The sequence below is a fragment of the Cavia porcellus genome, unplaced genomic scaffold (assembly GCF_034190915.1).
Source record: "Cavia porcellus strain 051 isolate PalLab524CR breed Dunkin Hartley unplaced genomic scaffold, mCavPor4.1 scaffold_26, whole genome shotgun sequence".
Classification (NCBI taxonomy): domain Eukaryota; kingdom Metazoa; phylum Chordata; class Mammalia; order Rodentia; family Caviidae; genus Cavia; species Cavia porcellus.
In genome coordinates this window covers 37,714,878-37,730,751 of record NW_026947509.1, presented here as the reverse complement: position 1 = coordinate 37,730,751, position 15,874 = coordinate 37,714,878, and the positions used below count along the sequence as shown (strand labels likewise).

Below are 15,874 nucleotides of genomic sequence, written 5' to 3'. Positions count from 1 at the left end.
AGGTATGAACAGCCAGCGAGGTGTGTTTCTCAGCAAAAGCAAAGGCCCAGTTCTACACAATGAAGGCTTTAGGAGATCACGACTTTAGAAGAAAACAGTCCTGAGTGTGAATGGTGGGTGCTCCATTCCTACCCTAATTCAACAATTATTAACACACTCACACACATACACAACACACTCCCTACCCTAATGGGGCTAATGCTGAAATGCAGAAGCAGCTATACATATGTAGGCATTATGCAGAAAACAAAATAGTATGATTTTAAAAGGGGCTAGACATAATTCATTAGGGTGTATCAAAGGCAGTGACCATTTAATTTTGTTCAAAACCCCCACCTGGTGTCAAAGTCAAAAGTAGACACTTCTGTGTCCATACCCCCTCAACCACGCCACTTTTCCTTTGCTTATTCACATTCAAGGACCCAACTGAGAAAACTCAGTTTTCTTGACCAAGATTATTTTTTAAACCAAGAATCTAGCTAATCCCAGAGGTGAGCAGAAAAACCACTCTAGTAACACTGGATGTCTGTATGGAGGCAGGGCGGGAGAGTCTGGTTCAGTCTGACTTTTAGACAAGCCGCTCGATGGTCCAAGTTTCATGCTCATGTGAGTCACCTGGAGCTTCTAGAGAAGGTACAGCAATCCAGTGAGTCTGAGTGGGGCCCAAGACCCTGCTTTTCTTACAGGCTCCCTGGGATGCCAAAGCTGCCAGCTCCAGGGATGCAAAGGTGAGGTTCTGGATGCCTCCATGTGCATTAACCTCAAGGAGCTAAGGCTGTTTTCTAGTCTTGCCCCTTTAGTACTGAACTCAGAGACATCAATACCTTGTGTTCGATTTCTTGCTAATCCTATTTTCCCTTTAGCAACTGGAGAATCAGATCACAGTATCCAGTTAAGTGGAGACATCAGGCAGAAGGCTTCCGGTGGAGCATTATATTTCTGCAACTCCCTGAGATGGTTACTGTGATTGTCCTAACACGACAGAAGGGAAGATTCCATCCCACAGTAAGTATGGAGTGAATTCAGAATTCAGGGTCCATCGCAGGCACCAAGCTCTTAACTACTGTTTACCCTTTCCTTGTATTACAGTCTGTCCCAGGCTGTTGCTGTATCAGTAGCGACCGCGCGCAGTTCACTTCCACGCCTTCCATTCCAAAATTGATAAAATCAAGCCTGACCTTCCATTACAATGACACAGCTTCAAGAAAAGGCAATTGAAATTCAAATTGAGAAAATTTCTGCAGTTCAGAGGAGAGAAGGCACACTGGAGATTAAAACCAAGTTATTTTTCTGTTTTGTTTTTTGGGAAATAATGTTGTCCTTGTTTTGCCTGAATTTCCTCATCGATGGGGAGAAGCTGCTATGTAGCACACTGCAGTCTCTTCCGTCCCGGCACAAATTCCAGTGTTCTTAAATCTTAATGAAGAGGTTAATATGTCCTTTTTATTACTCTACTAAGAAGCCGCCCTAACTCAAAACTGGTTAACCAAAACGTGTATGCAAACCAGTCACTCCCACACTTGCCTGCACCCAAGTATTTTCAGGGACCTCTGGAGAGTCTGATATAAATTGGCGTGGGATGGGCCATGTGGCTGGATTTTTAGCCGCCCTTCAGGAATTCTAGCACACAGCCACAGGTGAGAACCGCTGGCACAAAAGACACAGAGCAAACTCTCTTTCATTTTAGAACCAATAAATGAAAATGTGGAAGGTCATCTTTGCTCACTGTAGGGGTTTTGCCTTCTCACAGGGCTACACAGACAGGAGACACTATCAGACCTGATTCGAATCGCAGTGAGTCCCAGTCAGTGCTGCAGAACCGAGCACAGCTGAGGGCGGCTACACTCTCTGAAGCAAAGGATCGCAACCCGGGGATGGGGTTCAGGTGGTGAGTGAACTTGGGTGGAAAAGAAAAAAAAATTGACATTTTCAGCAGGATGAGTGTATGCGACAGACCGCAGTCTCATTGGCTGTTTTTTTAGCATCTGCACGCACTGGTATGCTCATGGCACATTTCAGTTTGCCAGCTACCTGAAACATGTGCAGTCGTCACCACATTGCTATTACAGTTGTATAACCGACCTGCTGTTAGAGCTATTAATGTAAAAATAATAATGATAATAACAATGCACGGCTGTCACTGTTCATAACTTCAGTGTCGCACTGAGATTATTGTATTCCAAAAGAAGTGATTCTGATTTAGTTGTATTTTAGGCATGTAACACTATTCTCAAGAGGGGTCTAAATTCTTTACTCTTTGCTCAAAGTCGGGCCCGAACAAGCCTGTGGCGGCCTATTTCCACCCTAGGGCGGGCGGGACGGTGGGGAGCGCTCCCCTCCCAGGAGGGCGACAGCCTGGACAGGAGTTGGTCTTGTTTTCCCCGCATTTCCGCAGATAAGATTTTTGCAGCCTGAAAAGCCAGTTCAGCTCAGCGGAGGCTAGAATAGGATGGACTTTCTCTTTCCCCTCAGCTGCCTCTTTCTCCTGGCATTTGGGAATGCCCCGACTGCCAGGCAGGTAACTCGAGCCTCCAAATTAATCAAAACACACAGCTCCCAGTTCAAGCCCTGGCAGCCAAGCCTGGGAAGCCAGACGAGCTCTCTCCTCCGGTGACCCCCGGGCCGAAACTCCCGCCACCCCGGGCCCCCGGATGCTAAGGTTCCTGCACTGCCCGCTCCATGCAGGCGCCCGGGCCCCGCCACAGAGCCCGTCTGACGGTGCTCCTTACCTGGGGGACTCCGCAGCACCGGTGCCGCGCACCCCCGGGCTCCGCCGCGCCCGGATCCACACGCGAGTCGACCCCTTCGCCACCGCGCTCCGGCGGCCACGTCGGTCCAGCGTCGGCAGCTGGGAGGCGGCGCAGGCGGCCCGAGGCATGGGCGCGGGGGCCGGGAGCGAGCGGCCCTCGAGTGCAGACGCCGGCGCGCCTCCGGCTTAATCCGGGCAGGGCCGCTGGCCACTCCCTCCGCCCGACACCGCCGCCTCCCCTCCGCGCACCCTGGACTTCCTCAGCCCGACGCGCACCCCCGCCTGCCCGAACCCCGGGGCCTCGGGGGCATCACCTGCTAGCGCTTACCCTGGACGCGCGCCCACCTGCCGGCCCCGCGGGCGCCCTGGGCACGACGCCCGGCCAGGGGACAGCGCCCCGCGGCTCGCGAGGGCGGGGGCCAAGGGCGGGACCTGAGCCGCTTCTTCCCTCCCCGGGAACCAGGGCCACGGCCCGGGCGGGGAGGGACCGGCTGCGCCGCCGCCGAGCCTACAAAACCCTCCCCGGGGACCGGAGGCGGGGTTCACGGCTGGGGACGCGGTGGCCGGGAGCCCGCGGTTCCCGCGCGCCCTGGCCCCGGACGGCGCCCACCATGCGCCCCGGCGGTGCGCCCCGGCCGCCTGCGTGCCTGCTCTGGCTCCTCCTAGCGCTCCTGGCGGCCGCGCCCGCGGACTGCAAGGTGAGTGCGGGGCTCCGCGACCCCGGCCGCGGCGCTGGGGGGCCCGCCCCGTCCTGCCTGCTGGGGGCACTGTCCGCGAGCCCGGCCCAGCTCCGGGCGGCTCCGCGCGGGTCCGGTCCGGTCCGGTGTCGCGGGCGGGTCGCCTGGGAACAGGTGGAAGGCGCGGCGCTGGAGGAAGAGTCCGAGGGGGGCGCTAGGGCCAGGCTCCAGGAGTCAGGGGTGGAAGGGGAAGACCTGAGCATTAGAAGACAGACAGACAGCCACCGGTAGGTAGCCGAGCGTTAGACACCAGGTCGCCAGGGGGATACCGGAAAACGCCAGGCAAGGCGGGGTAGCGTACCTGGGTGCTGGAGCTTAACCTGGTTGGAGGCTCAGGGTGCTGCGGAGAAACCCGCAAGGTGTCCCAGCCTTGCCACCTTCCTGCTTAGAACCTCGCCCTCACGTTGACTTCTCCGGGACTCAGTTTCCTCCGTGCCAGAACTGTGCTTGGACACTGCTGGGAAAGTTAACCCTGGAGGAGCTGAGGTCCTGTGAGGGTAAATTAGGCAATCTCCCTTTGGTTTTCTTTCTACTTGGAATCTTGAGTTTATTTAAAACCGCTTCCTATTTCATATTCTTTACCGTTAAACAGAGAGCATCCTTACAACTGTAATATGCCTCCTAGAGTTGCTGACTTGATTTTGATTTGTGAAAGTGAAATTTAGCTTTTCTGGGACTTTGTGCTATTTTCACGCTCCCAAGTTAATTAGGGTGATAACACAGTATAAGAAATGAAATTTATTATACTGCATGTCAGTGTTTAAGAGCAACCTTTTTCTTTGCATAGGTTTTTTCACAAAATGCCAAAGTTAACTGAACCTTTCCCATCCTCATATGATTTATATTCTAGGTTATTTAGTGCTTCACATCCTAAAGAATTTTCGTAATCCCTTTAATCTGTTTATGCCCTTGATTCTGACAAAAATGCCCTTTTCATGGAAGAGCAATGCCCGATCTGAGTCAGTAAATACAGATGTAGCTAGTTTAAGTCAGTGTGAATCTTCTTTAACTGGGAGCAGATAAACCCAAAAGGCAAAAAGCCTGCAGAAAATACAGATTGTGGGACACTGTGAGAAAGGGTCCCGGGTGGGGTCTGCACATCATTCTGGACTCAGCAGAAAAAGAACAAGATTGAGGAGGTTGGGAAACAAGCTGGAACAGTGGTACAGCCACAGACCATACAACCTGTAGTTTCATCATTTTCAGCTATATTCCCTTATAATTCACATGCAGATTTTTCTGTTTTGAGTTGGGCTAAATCTTGCTTTAACCAGTGTTATACTTCATTATTGGAATTAACATACCTGTTATGGTTAATGTGAATTATTGTAATTAATGAATCCATCTAAATTGTTGCTGATCACCGTTTGAACTAAGTCTGCACTAAAAGTGTTAAAGATGATCATTTCCGTTGTACCTGCTGGAGGAGCGGGAAAGTAGGGCATTAAAATCCTGAAGAGAGGGAGGGGTCGGGAGCAGAGAAGGGGTTGGGGAGTAAAAATGACCAAGATGCAATATTTTATGTACCAGTTCCCCAAACGAGTGTAATTATTTTGTATTGCAAACATATACTAATTTTTTAAAAACACACAAACAAAAATCACAAAATGAGCTTTCACCTGGTAGAGAAAAGGAGTCACAAGTTAACTGCTAATTGGCTGGCCTGTGCCAACATAGCTCTGCTCCTTACCAACTAACTGTAACTTTGAGCAAGGCCCTTACCGCTCTGGGCTTCAGTCTTGCCATCTGTGAAGTGGGTGAGTAAGACTTCTGCTGAGGCCAACAGGTGAGGGCATGAGAGAGGAGGGAGGGAGGGGACAATCTGCATTGCCAACCAGCTTTTGGCATCCTGGAGCTCAGGCCTGACTGCATCAAGATCCTTTCAGAAGAAAAGCTAGGGGCCCAGTGTTTACTAGAGTAGCTCAATTTCTAAATAGTAGCATCTGAATCATAACTTTACCAAAAACATAGTACAGAGCCTAACTGTATAAATGAGAGCTAAATTCGACCTCTGGGCTTCCCGTGGCTCACCTTTGTGCTACATGAGCTAAAGATGCGCTTTGCTCTAAGTTTCTCCAGGGTTACCTAGCAGTCCTTAAAACAGGAAGATAGCAATAGTGCTGACCCTGCATGCCGAGCTTGGACAGGGTGGAACTGTCCACCCACAGTTTGTTCTGGAGCACTCAGAGGAAGTGGCTCTGCTGCTGGCCTCGGCACCATCCCCAGGACTGGCTGTGTGGCCAACCTCCTGTCTCTAGCTGCTTCTTAATGAGAAAAAGCCCCTGCTTTGATCTCTGGGTAAGGTGAAGGTCACCAGTTAGGGCACCATGGCTTGTGTTCCTCTCTTTGCCTTCATTTCTAGACAGGGCAGAACTGTGAGAAGCAAATCTCATAAGCTGGAAAACTGCTACATTTCAAAAGGAAGCTTCTCCCTTTATTTCATTTTTAAATTGAAAGAGTTCAGTTGTCCTGGGAAGCATTTCAAACTGACAAAATGTAATGTAACAAGCGCCAATTTATCTTTCCCTGAGATGAAGCAAATATTAATAAACATTGGTTTGTTGATGCTCAGATTCCTCCCTTGGGAAAGAAAAAGAAATACGAAAGTCATACACACATTCCTCACCCTTTCTTCTATCCCAGCAGGTTTATGTTTATCCTTCCTGTGCAGTTTTGTATTTATACTTTATAAGTCTGTGGGGTGGGTGAGTGTGTGTGTGTAGAGTCCCCATAAAAATAAATATTATTATTTTGTGGTCTCCCAAATATAATAGTTTTACATTTACATTTTACTGTCTGTTGGAACTTTTATCACTCAATATTATGCCTCTGGATTTTCGTCTGTGTGGATACACACAGATGTGATTTATTTATGCTAATAGCTGCTATACAGCATTCAATCACTGTGTATAGATCAGCTGTTTATTTTGTCACCCTCTCTGCACAGACTGAGTTCGTCACCATATGTTCATTGTACAGAGTTGCAGTGTATACCCTTGTATGTATACCATTGTGACAACGGAGTTTGAATTCCTAGGTGGTTCCCAGGGAAAGTATGTTTTAAGCCTGTTAGGAACGGTCACACTGATCTCTAACTGAGGTGTGCAATAAATGTAAACCAAAGTGCCTATGTCTCTACATCTCTGGTAAAAGTTATTGTGCTTAAATATTAATGAGTGGGAAGTGAGGTCCTGTTTGGACTAGTGAGTTTGTGAGCTATTTCACATCTTAATTGGCCATTTATATTTCCCTCAATGTAAATTGCATGTACCACTTTCTGCCTATTTATCTATTGCTTTTCATGGCTATTTAACTGGAAATCATAAATTATAAATTTATATGTAATAACCATTATTTATTTATACATATATTTTCATTTAAATATTGTCTTGGTTACTTTTCTCTTGTTGCTAAGACAAAATACCTGATACCCCAAATCAAGAAAAGAAAGGTTTATTTAGCTTATAGTTTGTGGAGGTTTCAGGCCATCATCAGTTGGTTCCAAGCCAGGGTAGCGTGGCACAAGGGCAACAGTTCAAGGTGGTAGAAGACAGTAAAAGCAGCAAGAGCAAAAAGTGGGGAAAACAGAACTCTTCTCCCTTGTACTGTAAGCAGGCTACCATCGCCCACCCTCAGGGCTGGCCTTGCATTCACAGCATCTCAGTGCCTTCCTCTTGCACAGGCTCAGGATGTTTACAAAGAGAGCCCCCTGGCCCCCTGCCAAGTCACTTAGTTAAACTTCAAGTTGACACCATGTATCAACCATTAGGAATATATAGCAAATATTTTATCCCAGTCCTTGATTTATCATTTCAATGAGTTATTAGCACTTCATTTTTAAATTTTTCACCATAAGCTCAAATTTATCCATCTTTCTTTGATTATTTTGTCTTTTACACTTCGTCAAAGAGATTCTACTTTTGCTGGGATTATAACATGTTCTCCTATAACTTTTTAAGAAGTTTTACAGTTTTTGTTTTGCTTTTGTTTTTGAGACAAGTTCTCATTCGTAGTTCAGGTTGGCCTTGAACGCACTATGTACTCCAGGCTGCCCTTAACTCATCTTTCTGCCTCAGCCTCACGGTGGTACACACCGTGCCCAGCACAAATCCTAGTCTGCCTTCCTCGGTATCCCGGAATTACTTTCTGCTTATAATTTTATCTCTTTCCCCTATAGATAGCAAATTGTCCAGACACTGTATCAGATAATTCATTCTCTCCCTCAGTTTTGTTATGTCACATCAGCAAACACAAATACCAACCATCCATTCATATGTGGGTCAATTTATCTGTTTTCTGTTCTATTTCATTGGTCTGCCTCCACTTTTTGTTTTTGTTTTGTTTTGTTTTGGTCTCTTCTTCAAAACCATATTGATTTTGACCAATATATTTATGCTGAACTTGAACCTACTAGGAGAAGTTCCAGGCTGATTTGTTACCCCTGTCAGGATACATGCATACTATTTTTTCCTCTTTGCTCCCCTGGCTGACACTTAGCAACCGCTTGTCAAAGTTTCACCCAGAATCCCTGTGGGATGTTGACATTGTTCTGAAGGTATGGATTCACTGTTTGTTGCTAGAGCTAAACACATGGCTGATCACATAGAAGTGCTTCTGGTTTTTAATTTGTAATCTTGGATCCCGCAAGCTGCTTGGATTTTCCTATCATTGCTAGCAGCTGGTAGAGGCACTTAGATTTTGCATGTAGTTGGCCTTATTGTCAGTGAATAGTTTTCCCCTTCTAATCTTTGTCTCTTTTTTTCTCTTAAAACTTTGCTGACCAAGAATTTAGTGCAATGCTAAATACAAACAGTGATCGCAGATAACTTAAGGAAAATGCTCCTAAAATTTTATTAAATATTATTTTTGCTAAGGATTTTTAATGTTAATCATAATCAGGTTAAGGAGCTTCTGTCCTTAATCTTGATATTTTTGTTTTATTTAATATATGCTATTAGTGCCATCATTTATTTTGTCTGTCTTTTAAGAAACATACATGATTTAGGCAATGTAGTAAATTAATATTTGAAAAATAACAAACCATCCTTGCATTGCTGTGAGACAAATTCTAATTGGTCATAATGTCTAAAGTTGGCACTATATGAGAAGGTGTATTCACAGACAGAGTGTTTCATGGTTTGCTAACTGAATCCCAAAATGGAGATCATTGAGGCCAAAGAATGGACCACTCATGGCACCCAAAGTCCCCCTTGCATCCCTCTCAGTCACAGTCCTCTTACCTGAAAGAAACTAAAATATGCCTTCAAATATAACCACTTCCTCACTTTTCCTTATACGTCTGTCATCTAATGCTCATTCCAAGTGCTATACTGTAATTTTGCCTGTGCTGAATGTACGCAGATTCACACAGTACAGATGCCACCGGTCCTGGCTTCTTTCATTCAGCATGATAACTGTGTGGCTGGCCGCCTCATACTGTGGGGCTGAACAGCTTTCATTCCTGTATCGTATTCCACTTTGCAGTTAATAAACAGATTCTACTGTGAGACCATTGTAAGCACCGTGTCCATGTACCTCTTTAGTGAGTTTTAATTTCTTGCAATGTTTTTGATTTTTGTTCCTTTAATTTTTAAGCAGTTTGTATCCTTGATGATACTGCAAATGGTATAATTTAAAATTTGTTTTAACAATCTCCTCATTGAAGACACAAAACAGTTTATTTTGTATTTTGACTTTGATAAAACACCTGCAAAAAGTTCAAATGCTTTTAAAACTAAAAATTTTCTGCCTTCACCGCATCACACAAGTACTATATTAGTATCATTAAGTTCAAAGTCTTGTCTAGTATTTACTGTGATTATAGATGTCCTTGTTATATAGCTGTTTATTTCTTAATTTCCAAACACATTAAGTGTTTCTAGTTATCTTTTTGCTACTAAATTGTGGTAGCAGTTATATTATTTCAAGTTTCTACATAGTTCAAGTTTTATGATATCATTAAAATCATAATATATGTATTTTTCCCATTTCCTGCTCGATTAGTATTTAATCTGAGGTTCTGTATAGCAAATCTTGGAAGTCCTCAGCCACAGCTTTTTAGTGTTTCCCCTTCTCCATTTTCTCTATCTAATTCGTATTAGGCACATGCAGGCTTCCTCACTTAAGATACCTTTCATAAGCCAGCGAGATCTTCTTGACCTCACTTACACAGTGCTGTGTCCCTGCACCCTCATCCCACCTACCTGGGGGACGGACCTGACCCAGATCCTTGAGGACGACTCCCTGGACTCTGTCTCTAGCTCTCCTAGCACTCTAGAAGTACAGAGCTTTGAAGTGTGTAGTGCAGGTCTATCACCAGTAGGAGGTAGAAACCCTTGGCTATGTTCTCCTCTTCTCCACATAAAAAGGCTGTCTGGAAGGGCAGAGCTTCACAGGAATTCTTGAACAGTCCCGCGAGACCATGCATGAGTCAGTTGCAGTTGACACCAGGTGCTGAGGCGTGTGGTCCAAGTAAGGGCTTCTCAAAGGTGGACAGAGGCAGGACACCACTGATTTTATCATTCCGTGATTGTCAAAGAATAAAACCAAGCCCAATAGAACTTAAAGAGGAGTAAATAAAATTTAAAAGCTGAGTTTTTTATTCATGACAAAGAGCGTGTGCACTCAGCAGGAAAAGGCTGAGTATTCTGAGACACACAAGGAGCATTGCTAAGCAGGGAGCCTGTGTACTGTAAACGCAATGGATTCATTATACTTCTCCTGATTAGGTCTGCAAGTTGCTCCATTGGACAGGGAGTGTACTAGTCAGATTTTCCTTAATATAGCAAAATGTGAGAGGCAGGCTACTTCATAAGGAGAAGAGATTTATGTGGGCTCATGGTTTTAGAGGCTCTGGCTAAGTCCCCTGGGCAGCATCATGTCATGGCAGGAGTGTGTGTCTCTGCATGTGGTCTCTTTCTCTCTCTCCATATAAATCCACGATGATTCAATCCTGGGGTTCCACCTTAGTGGCCTAATGTAACCTAGTAACTTCCTAAGCTTCCACTAAACATCATAAGCGGATTAACTTTCCACCCTCATCGTGCCAGTGTTATGGGGATTCACTGTAGGGAATAATTCACATTTAAACCATAACTGGGTGGAATAAACCCACACTCCTGTACATGGCTTATCATGTACAGGATATAATAACAATGCTACACTTAACAAATCAACACAGAAAGAAGCGTGAGAGCACGTTGCATTTACCTTATTCACAAGGCAGCTATTGCACTGGTGATGAACCATGTGGCTTGAGAGCAAGCCCATGTTTGAAAATGTTCTTTTTTTCCTGTTGATGAATCTCCATCATTCTGTCCTCAGTCTCACTGGGATGAGTCTGAATTTGCTGAATGCGCCTGTGAAGCCTGGGGCAGGATTTCAAAGGGGGCCAAAGAACTTGCAGCACCTGATGCAGGCTGGGGGGTGGGGAGGGAATGCTCCAAGACAACTCAGTTAAAAAAGGCAGGAGAAAGTGACACGATCAGATTGTCAAAGCTGCAAATGTTATGGGAAATGTTGTATGTATACATTTAAATTCGCATCACGTATATTTAAAGCATACATTAGCAGCATTTTTGTATTTACCATTGCAGTGAGACAGTGGTTTTAAAATGTGTAATCTTAGGAGCCATTTAAAATATAGTCATGCAAACCGTTTTATTCTTTTTGGTAGCAGTTCTTGGGTAAGTTAAAAAACTTTCCAATTTTAATCTTTAATTTGGTATTTGTTAGGTTGATTGCCTTTCCCAATTGATTTCTTAGAGCAAGGATGTCTATGTTTAATACTGAGTTCAAGTGTATTTAGAAACATTTGAGAGATTAGTTAATTACGTAGGCAAAAAGGTCAGTGGATTTTTTTTTCCCCATAAGGACATTTTTGTTGTTATACGAACTTCCCAAGGACAAATTTCCACAAGTGGGAAGCTGAAATATCAGTAATGTGTTCCCATTGTGTCAAATGACAAATTTTGTCTGGAAAAACTCAGAACAACAAGGCAAGATACTTAATTTGCTCTGATCAGGATAGTAGGATAACAATGCCATTAGTTTTTGTATAATATTGGGAAAATGGAAGATTTTGCATGCTATTTTTTTAAAGTTACATGTATTGTACAGGATTTGAAAAATGTTTAAAAATACAAAAAATAAAAATTATTGATGACCAAAGATGATGATTGTCATTGTTTTAACATCTCTCCCCTTCCTAATTGATTTATTTCTGCTTTTTTACTTAGCAATTGACTTTTGAGAATTTTTTTATTACTTATTTTATAAATATAGTTTCCAGATGCCTATAGGGGACTTCATTGTAGGTGGATACTACACCTTATTGAATAAGGTTGTCCTTCTGGATATTTTATTTATTTCCAATTGCTTATAAATAATGATAAAATGGAAGTTTTCAGCAATAAATCTTTACTAAAACTGTACTTTAAGAGTGATGTGTGCATTCCTGAATGTTAAATGATGTGGTAGTCAGCTTTCCAGCACTGTGGCAAAATACTCAAGCTAGGCCACCTTAACAAAAGAAAGTTTTATTCTGGCTTTCAGTTTCGGATGTTTCAGTCAACCCATGGTCTCACCTGGTGGCTTTGTGGTGAGGCAAAACACATGGCAGGAAGACCTGGTGAAGCAGAACTGTTCATGTCACTCCAGCCTGGCAGAAAACAGAGGCTGTTGTTATACCAAAGCTCCTTTCCCCAATGCATGCATAAAGCTATGAACCATAACAAGATTAACCTACCAGTTAATCAGAACCTTCAGGATCCTGGTTCCTCCACTAAACACGGCTGCATTGGAACCAAACCTTCAATACAGGAACTCTGGGGGGCATTTTAGATCCAGACCATAACTGATAGCAAGGTGATGCCATTTGTGATTTACAAATGAGAGTCTGATCAAAGGGAAGTGAGTTTACAACTGGGAATTCTGATGACAGAATGCAGAATAAGTCCAAAAGCTTTCCAGATGATGGAAAGGAATATAAATGCTGTGTCAGTAGTTCTCCTGTCAATGAGACAAAATACCGGCACCAACAATTTAAATCATTTTGTCTGATGGTTTCAAAAGGTTCAAACCATGCGGAGTTGGCTGTCTCCAAAGCAGAAATGGCATGGTCAGAGGCCAGGGAAAAGCTGTCCAGTCCATGGCAGCCAGAACAGAGAGAGAAGGGAGGGCCAGAGACAAGAATTCACCCTTCCAGGGTCACACCCCCTGATCTGCCTCCAGCTAGGCTCCACCTCCTGAAAGCTCGGTTGACTATGAACTCAATTGATCGATCCACTGATCAGTACAATCCACCTATACTCCCAATCATCTTCCAAAGGCCCCACCATTGAGCACCTAACACTTTGGGAAACATTTTAAGCCTAAACCAGAAGAGATGCCACTGTGTGTATCATCTAAATAACCAGTATTGGAGATAATACTGATTTTTAAAATGCTTTGGTTATCAAAGATGAACAACTCCTGACATTCTTACTCTTTTTTAATTGGAAGCATCAGTTTACTTACTGAACTGTTATTCATCTGTGCAATCTAGAAGTAGTTTAGCCTGTTTCCTTCTTGCTTCCCCTGTTCAACTCCATGAAGGTAGGCATCATATTTTATCCATCATGGTGATTCCAGCTCTAAGCTTCACAATGGGTATTTTGGGCACCACAGGGGCATTTGTAGAATTGGAACAAAATTTGATTAAGCAGCAAAATTAAAATTTCAGTAAAGAATTCATAGATTTGATGTAAAAATAAACCATTGTTTCCAACTGAAATATCAACTGCTTCATTCCCTTTAATTAATAATTCAAATACTTCTCACGTCTTACTGTGTGCCAGCCACAGCGCATCATGCTGTAAACAAAAGTGAAGCAAAATAATTGCAGTTCTTCTGTCCTCACGGAGCTCGTGTCCAAGTGAGGCTCCTAGGAGAGCTTGCAGACAATAAAATTGCAGATGCTGTACAGGATAAATATGGAAAACAAGACCTAAGTGGAGTTTAGAAGGAGGAATAAGGAGAATTGGCAAACGTACAGAGCAGTGCAATGATAGAAATTATATTTAGTAAATTTATAAGTGTAATGGAGCCAGAAAATAGTAAGATTTCATTGGTGTAAAACCATGGTTTATTTTCAAAGTAGAGCACTTTTAAATCTTGGCAGCGAGGTCAGAAAGCAGCAAGCAGAGTTACTGGGTGGTACTTTTATCTCCTTGTAGCTATGCCCTGACTCCCACACTTGACAGGGATTAGAAGGATGATCTAAGGTGTATATCCAGGGACTGGGTTCTCCTTACTTTATCACTCTAGGCAAATGCAGATATCAAGAGGCTATCCAAAACATGATTAAAATAGATACCAGTGCTGCATCTGAAATCTCATGACCGAGGTTTCCCACTCAGGTCCAGCACAGCTGCCAGCACTAGGTAATTGCTTTAGAAGGAGTTGGAAAAACCCAACAGGTAGGGAGGGCTACTGAGCCCCACACATGCCCAGAGCTGCGCCCACAGAACAGCCTCGAGTTTCCACTCACTGTGACCCGCGTGGACCTTTCAGGGGCAGAACATTCGAGTCTATGTGACCCGAACGAGCAGCCCCCCATTAACCCAAGCAGCTGGGGACAACAGAGGCACCCTGCGATCCCAGACAGGCAGAGGCAGAATTCACTGCTCTGACAGCTCAGGGCAGGCCACTCATTTCAAGACACTCTATTTCCTCAGTCTAAAACGTGGCAGATGCCATCTGCCCCTTTATCTCCAGAAATAATACAATTGAGCACATTTTGCACACAGACAGGCATTCCGCAGATGCCAAGTATTACTGAGAAAAGAATGAGTTTCAATATCAGAAAAGCAATAGTCCAAGTATATTTCTTATACTCATGTAATTCTGTTATTTTGTGACCTAGGACTTCCTGGAATGTATTAAGGAGTTTCTTATTTTCAAAAATATTATTCAGAGCATTCTTTCCCGCTGGCATTTTCTTAATAACTTGATTTGAAAACATCAGCAGAAATGGCATCCTCCCTTACCACCATCCCCAATAAAAAATGAAGTTTGTTTACCTTACGTTGTCCCTTGTAAATACAGATGCTAAAACTTAGCCAGCGATTTTCTTACTGTAATGGCAAGTTGACCAAATACCTCAGCTAAAGTACTCGTTAATTACAAAGATATTCTTGGGTAACATTTAACATGAGTCAGTTGTTCCTTTCTTATCTTTAAAGTTTGGAGTTCTTCAACATGAGTTTAAAGAAACAAGCCATGGACACAGCCTCCCTCGAATTCCACTTACTTCTCATTGGCCACAAGAGGGTCGACAGTTACACACACGTCCTGAGCTGTGCTTAGGGAGCTCTTACAATATACCTCAAACAAAGAGTGAATTGCTGAGAGATTTCAAAATGAAGCTGCTGGAACTAATTGTCAGAATAGGTAGCTTCTTTTTTTTTTCATTTTTAGTACAGTTCATGTGTGAACATTTGAGATCTATAAAAACAACAAAAATCACTCCAAATATAAGAAGTGAGGCATAGCCCTATGTTAGTAATTTGGTATATTAAAAATTAGATTGTGTGGCATGTGGTATTCTGAATCCTGATTTTTCTTTTATTTTTTGTGTTAGGGGTCAAACTCAAGAGTCCTTCTACATGCTAGGCAAGCATTCTACCATTAAGCTAAGCCTTATGTCTTACTTTTTCAAAATTATACTGTATTGTTAATGTTTCCTCACATTACTAAATATCCCTTAAGAATAAATGCATAATACTGTATCATGTCTATACACATAATTTTATCTAAAATTTTCTTATTAACAATTCTATCCATAATGAATTTTCTTACCTTCATACTTGATTTTTATATTTATACAGGAGAATTATTAGAGCAATTAGTATAACCTTTTTTTGGTACCATGAGTTCTACCTGTCAAATAATAGACATATTTTAAATACTGATAAGAAAAAAATGAAACTGCCCCAAATTCTATCTTGTAAATACAGTTAATGGTTAATATTTTTGTATATATTTATTTTTTAAAACTTTTAACAGAAATTGTCATTTTCTGGGAATAGAAGCTTAAAACTTTTCTTCCAAACAGCCAATTTATCCGGCATTAATTGTGGAGTAATCTGCCTGCTGCAGATTTGTCTTAGTTCTGCCCCCCAAAGAACCAAAGAAATATCAGAAATGGAGCTAGCATTTTCTTAGAACACAGATCTTACCAGTTATTTTCCTTGGGATGGGATTAGAGTCCGGAAAGTTTTGATGGACACAGAGGTCAGTCTCCATCAGCTCAGGCTTCAAACTGCTCCTCCCCTAGCAGTTACAGCTCTGAATCTGGAATGAGATGGGGCCAGAGGCCTCCATCATTGGACAGCCAGGTAGACTCAAG

At 43.2% G+C, this 15,874-nt stretch overlaps 2 protein-coding genes across 7 annotated transcripts in view; one reads left to right on the top strand and one right to left on the bottom strand.

The window, feature by feature from the left end:
- Window positions 1-2,860, bottom strand: part of Col4a4 (collagen type IV alpha 4 chain) — a 123,792-nt gene extending 120,932 nt beyond the window's left edge. Inside the window, exon 1 of the mRNA XM_013157409.3 lies at window positions 2,730-2,860. The gene's annotated coding sequence lies outside the window, so the exon portion shown is untranslated. The remainder of the gene's footprint in view (window positions 1-2,729) is intronic.
- Window positions 2,665-15,874, top strand: part of Col4a3 (collagen type IV alpha 3 chain) — a 129,849-nt gene continuing 116,639 nt past the window's right edge. For all 6 annotated transcript variants that reach the window (XR_010043478.1, XR_010043481.1, XR_010043480.1 and 3 more), the window contains exon 1: window positions 2,665-3,447. Coding sequence is in view for 2 of the 6 variants with exons in the window: in XM_063237220.1 (XP_063093290.1) it covers window positions 2,680-3,447 (768 nt within the window). In the remaining 4 variants the exon portion in view is untranslated. The remainder of the gene's footprint in view (window positions 3,448-15,874) is intronic.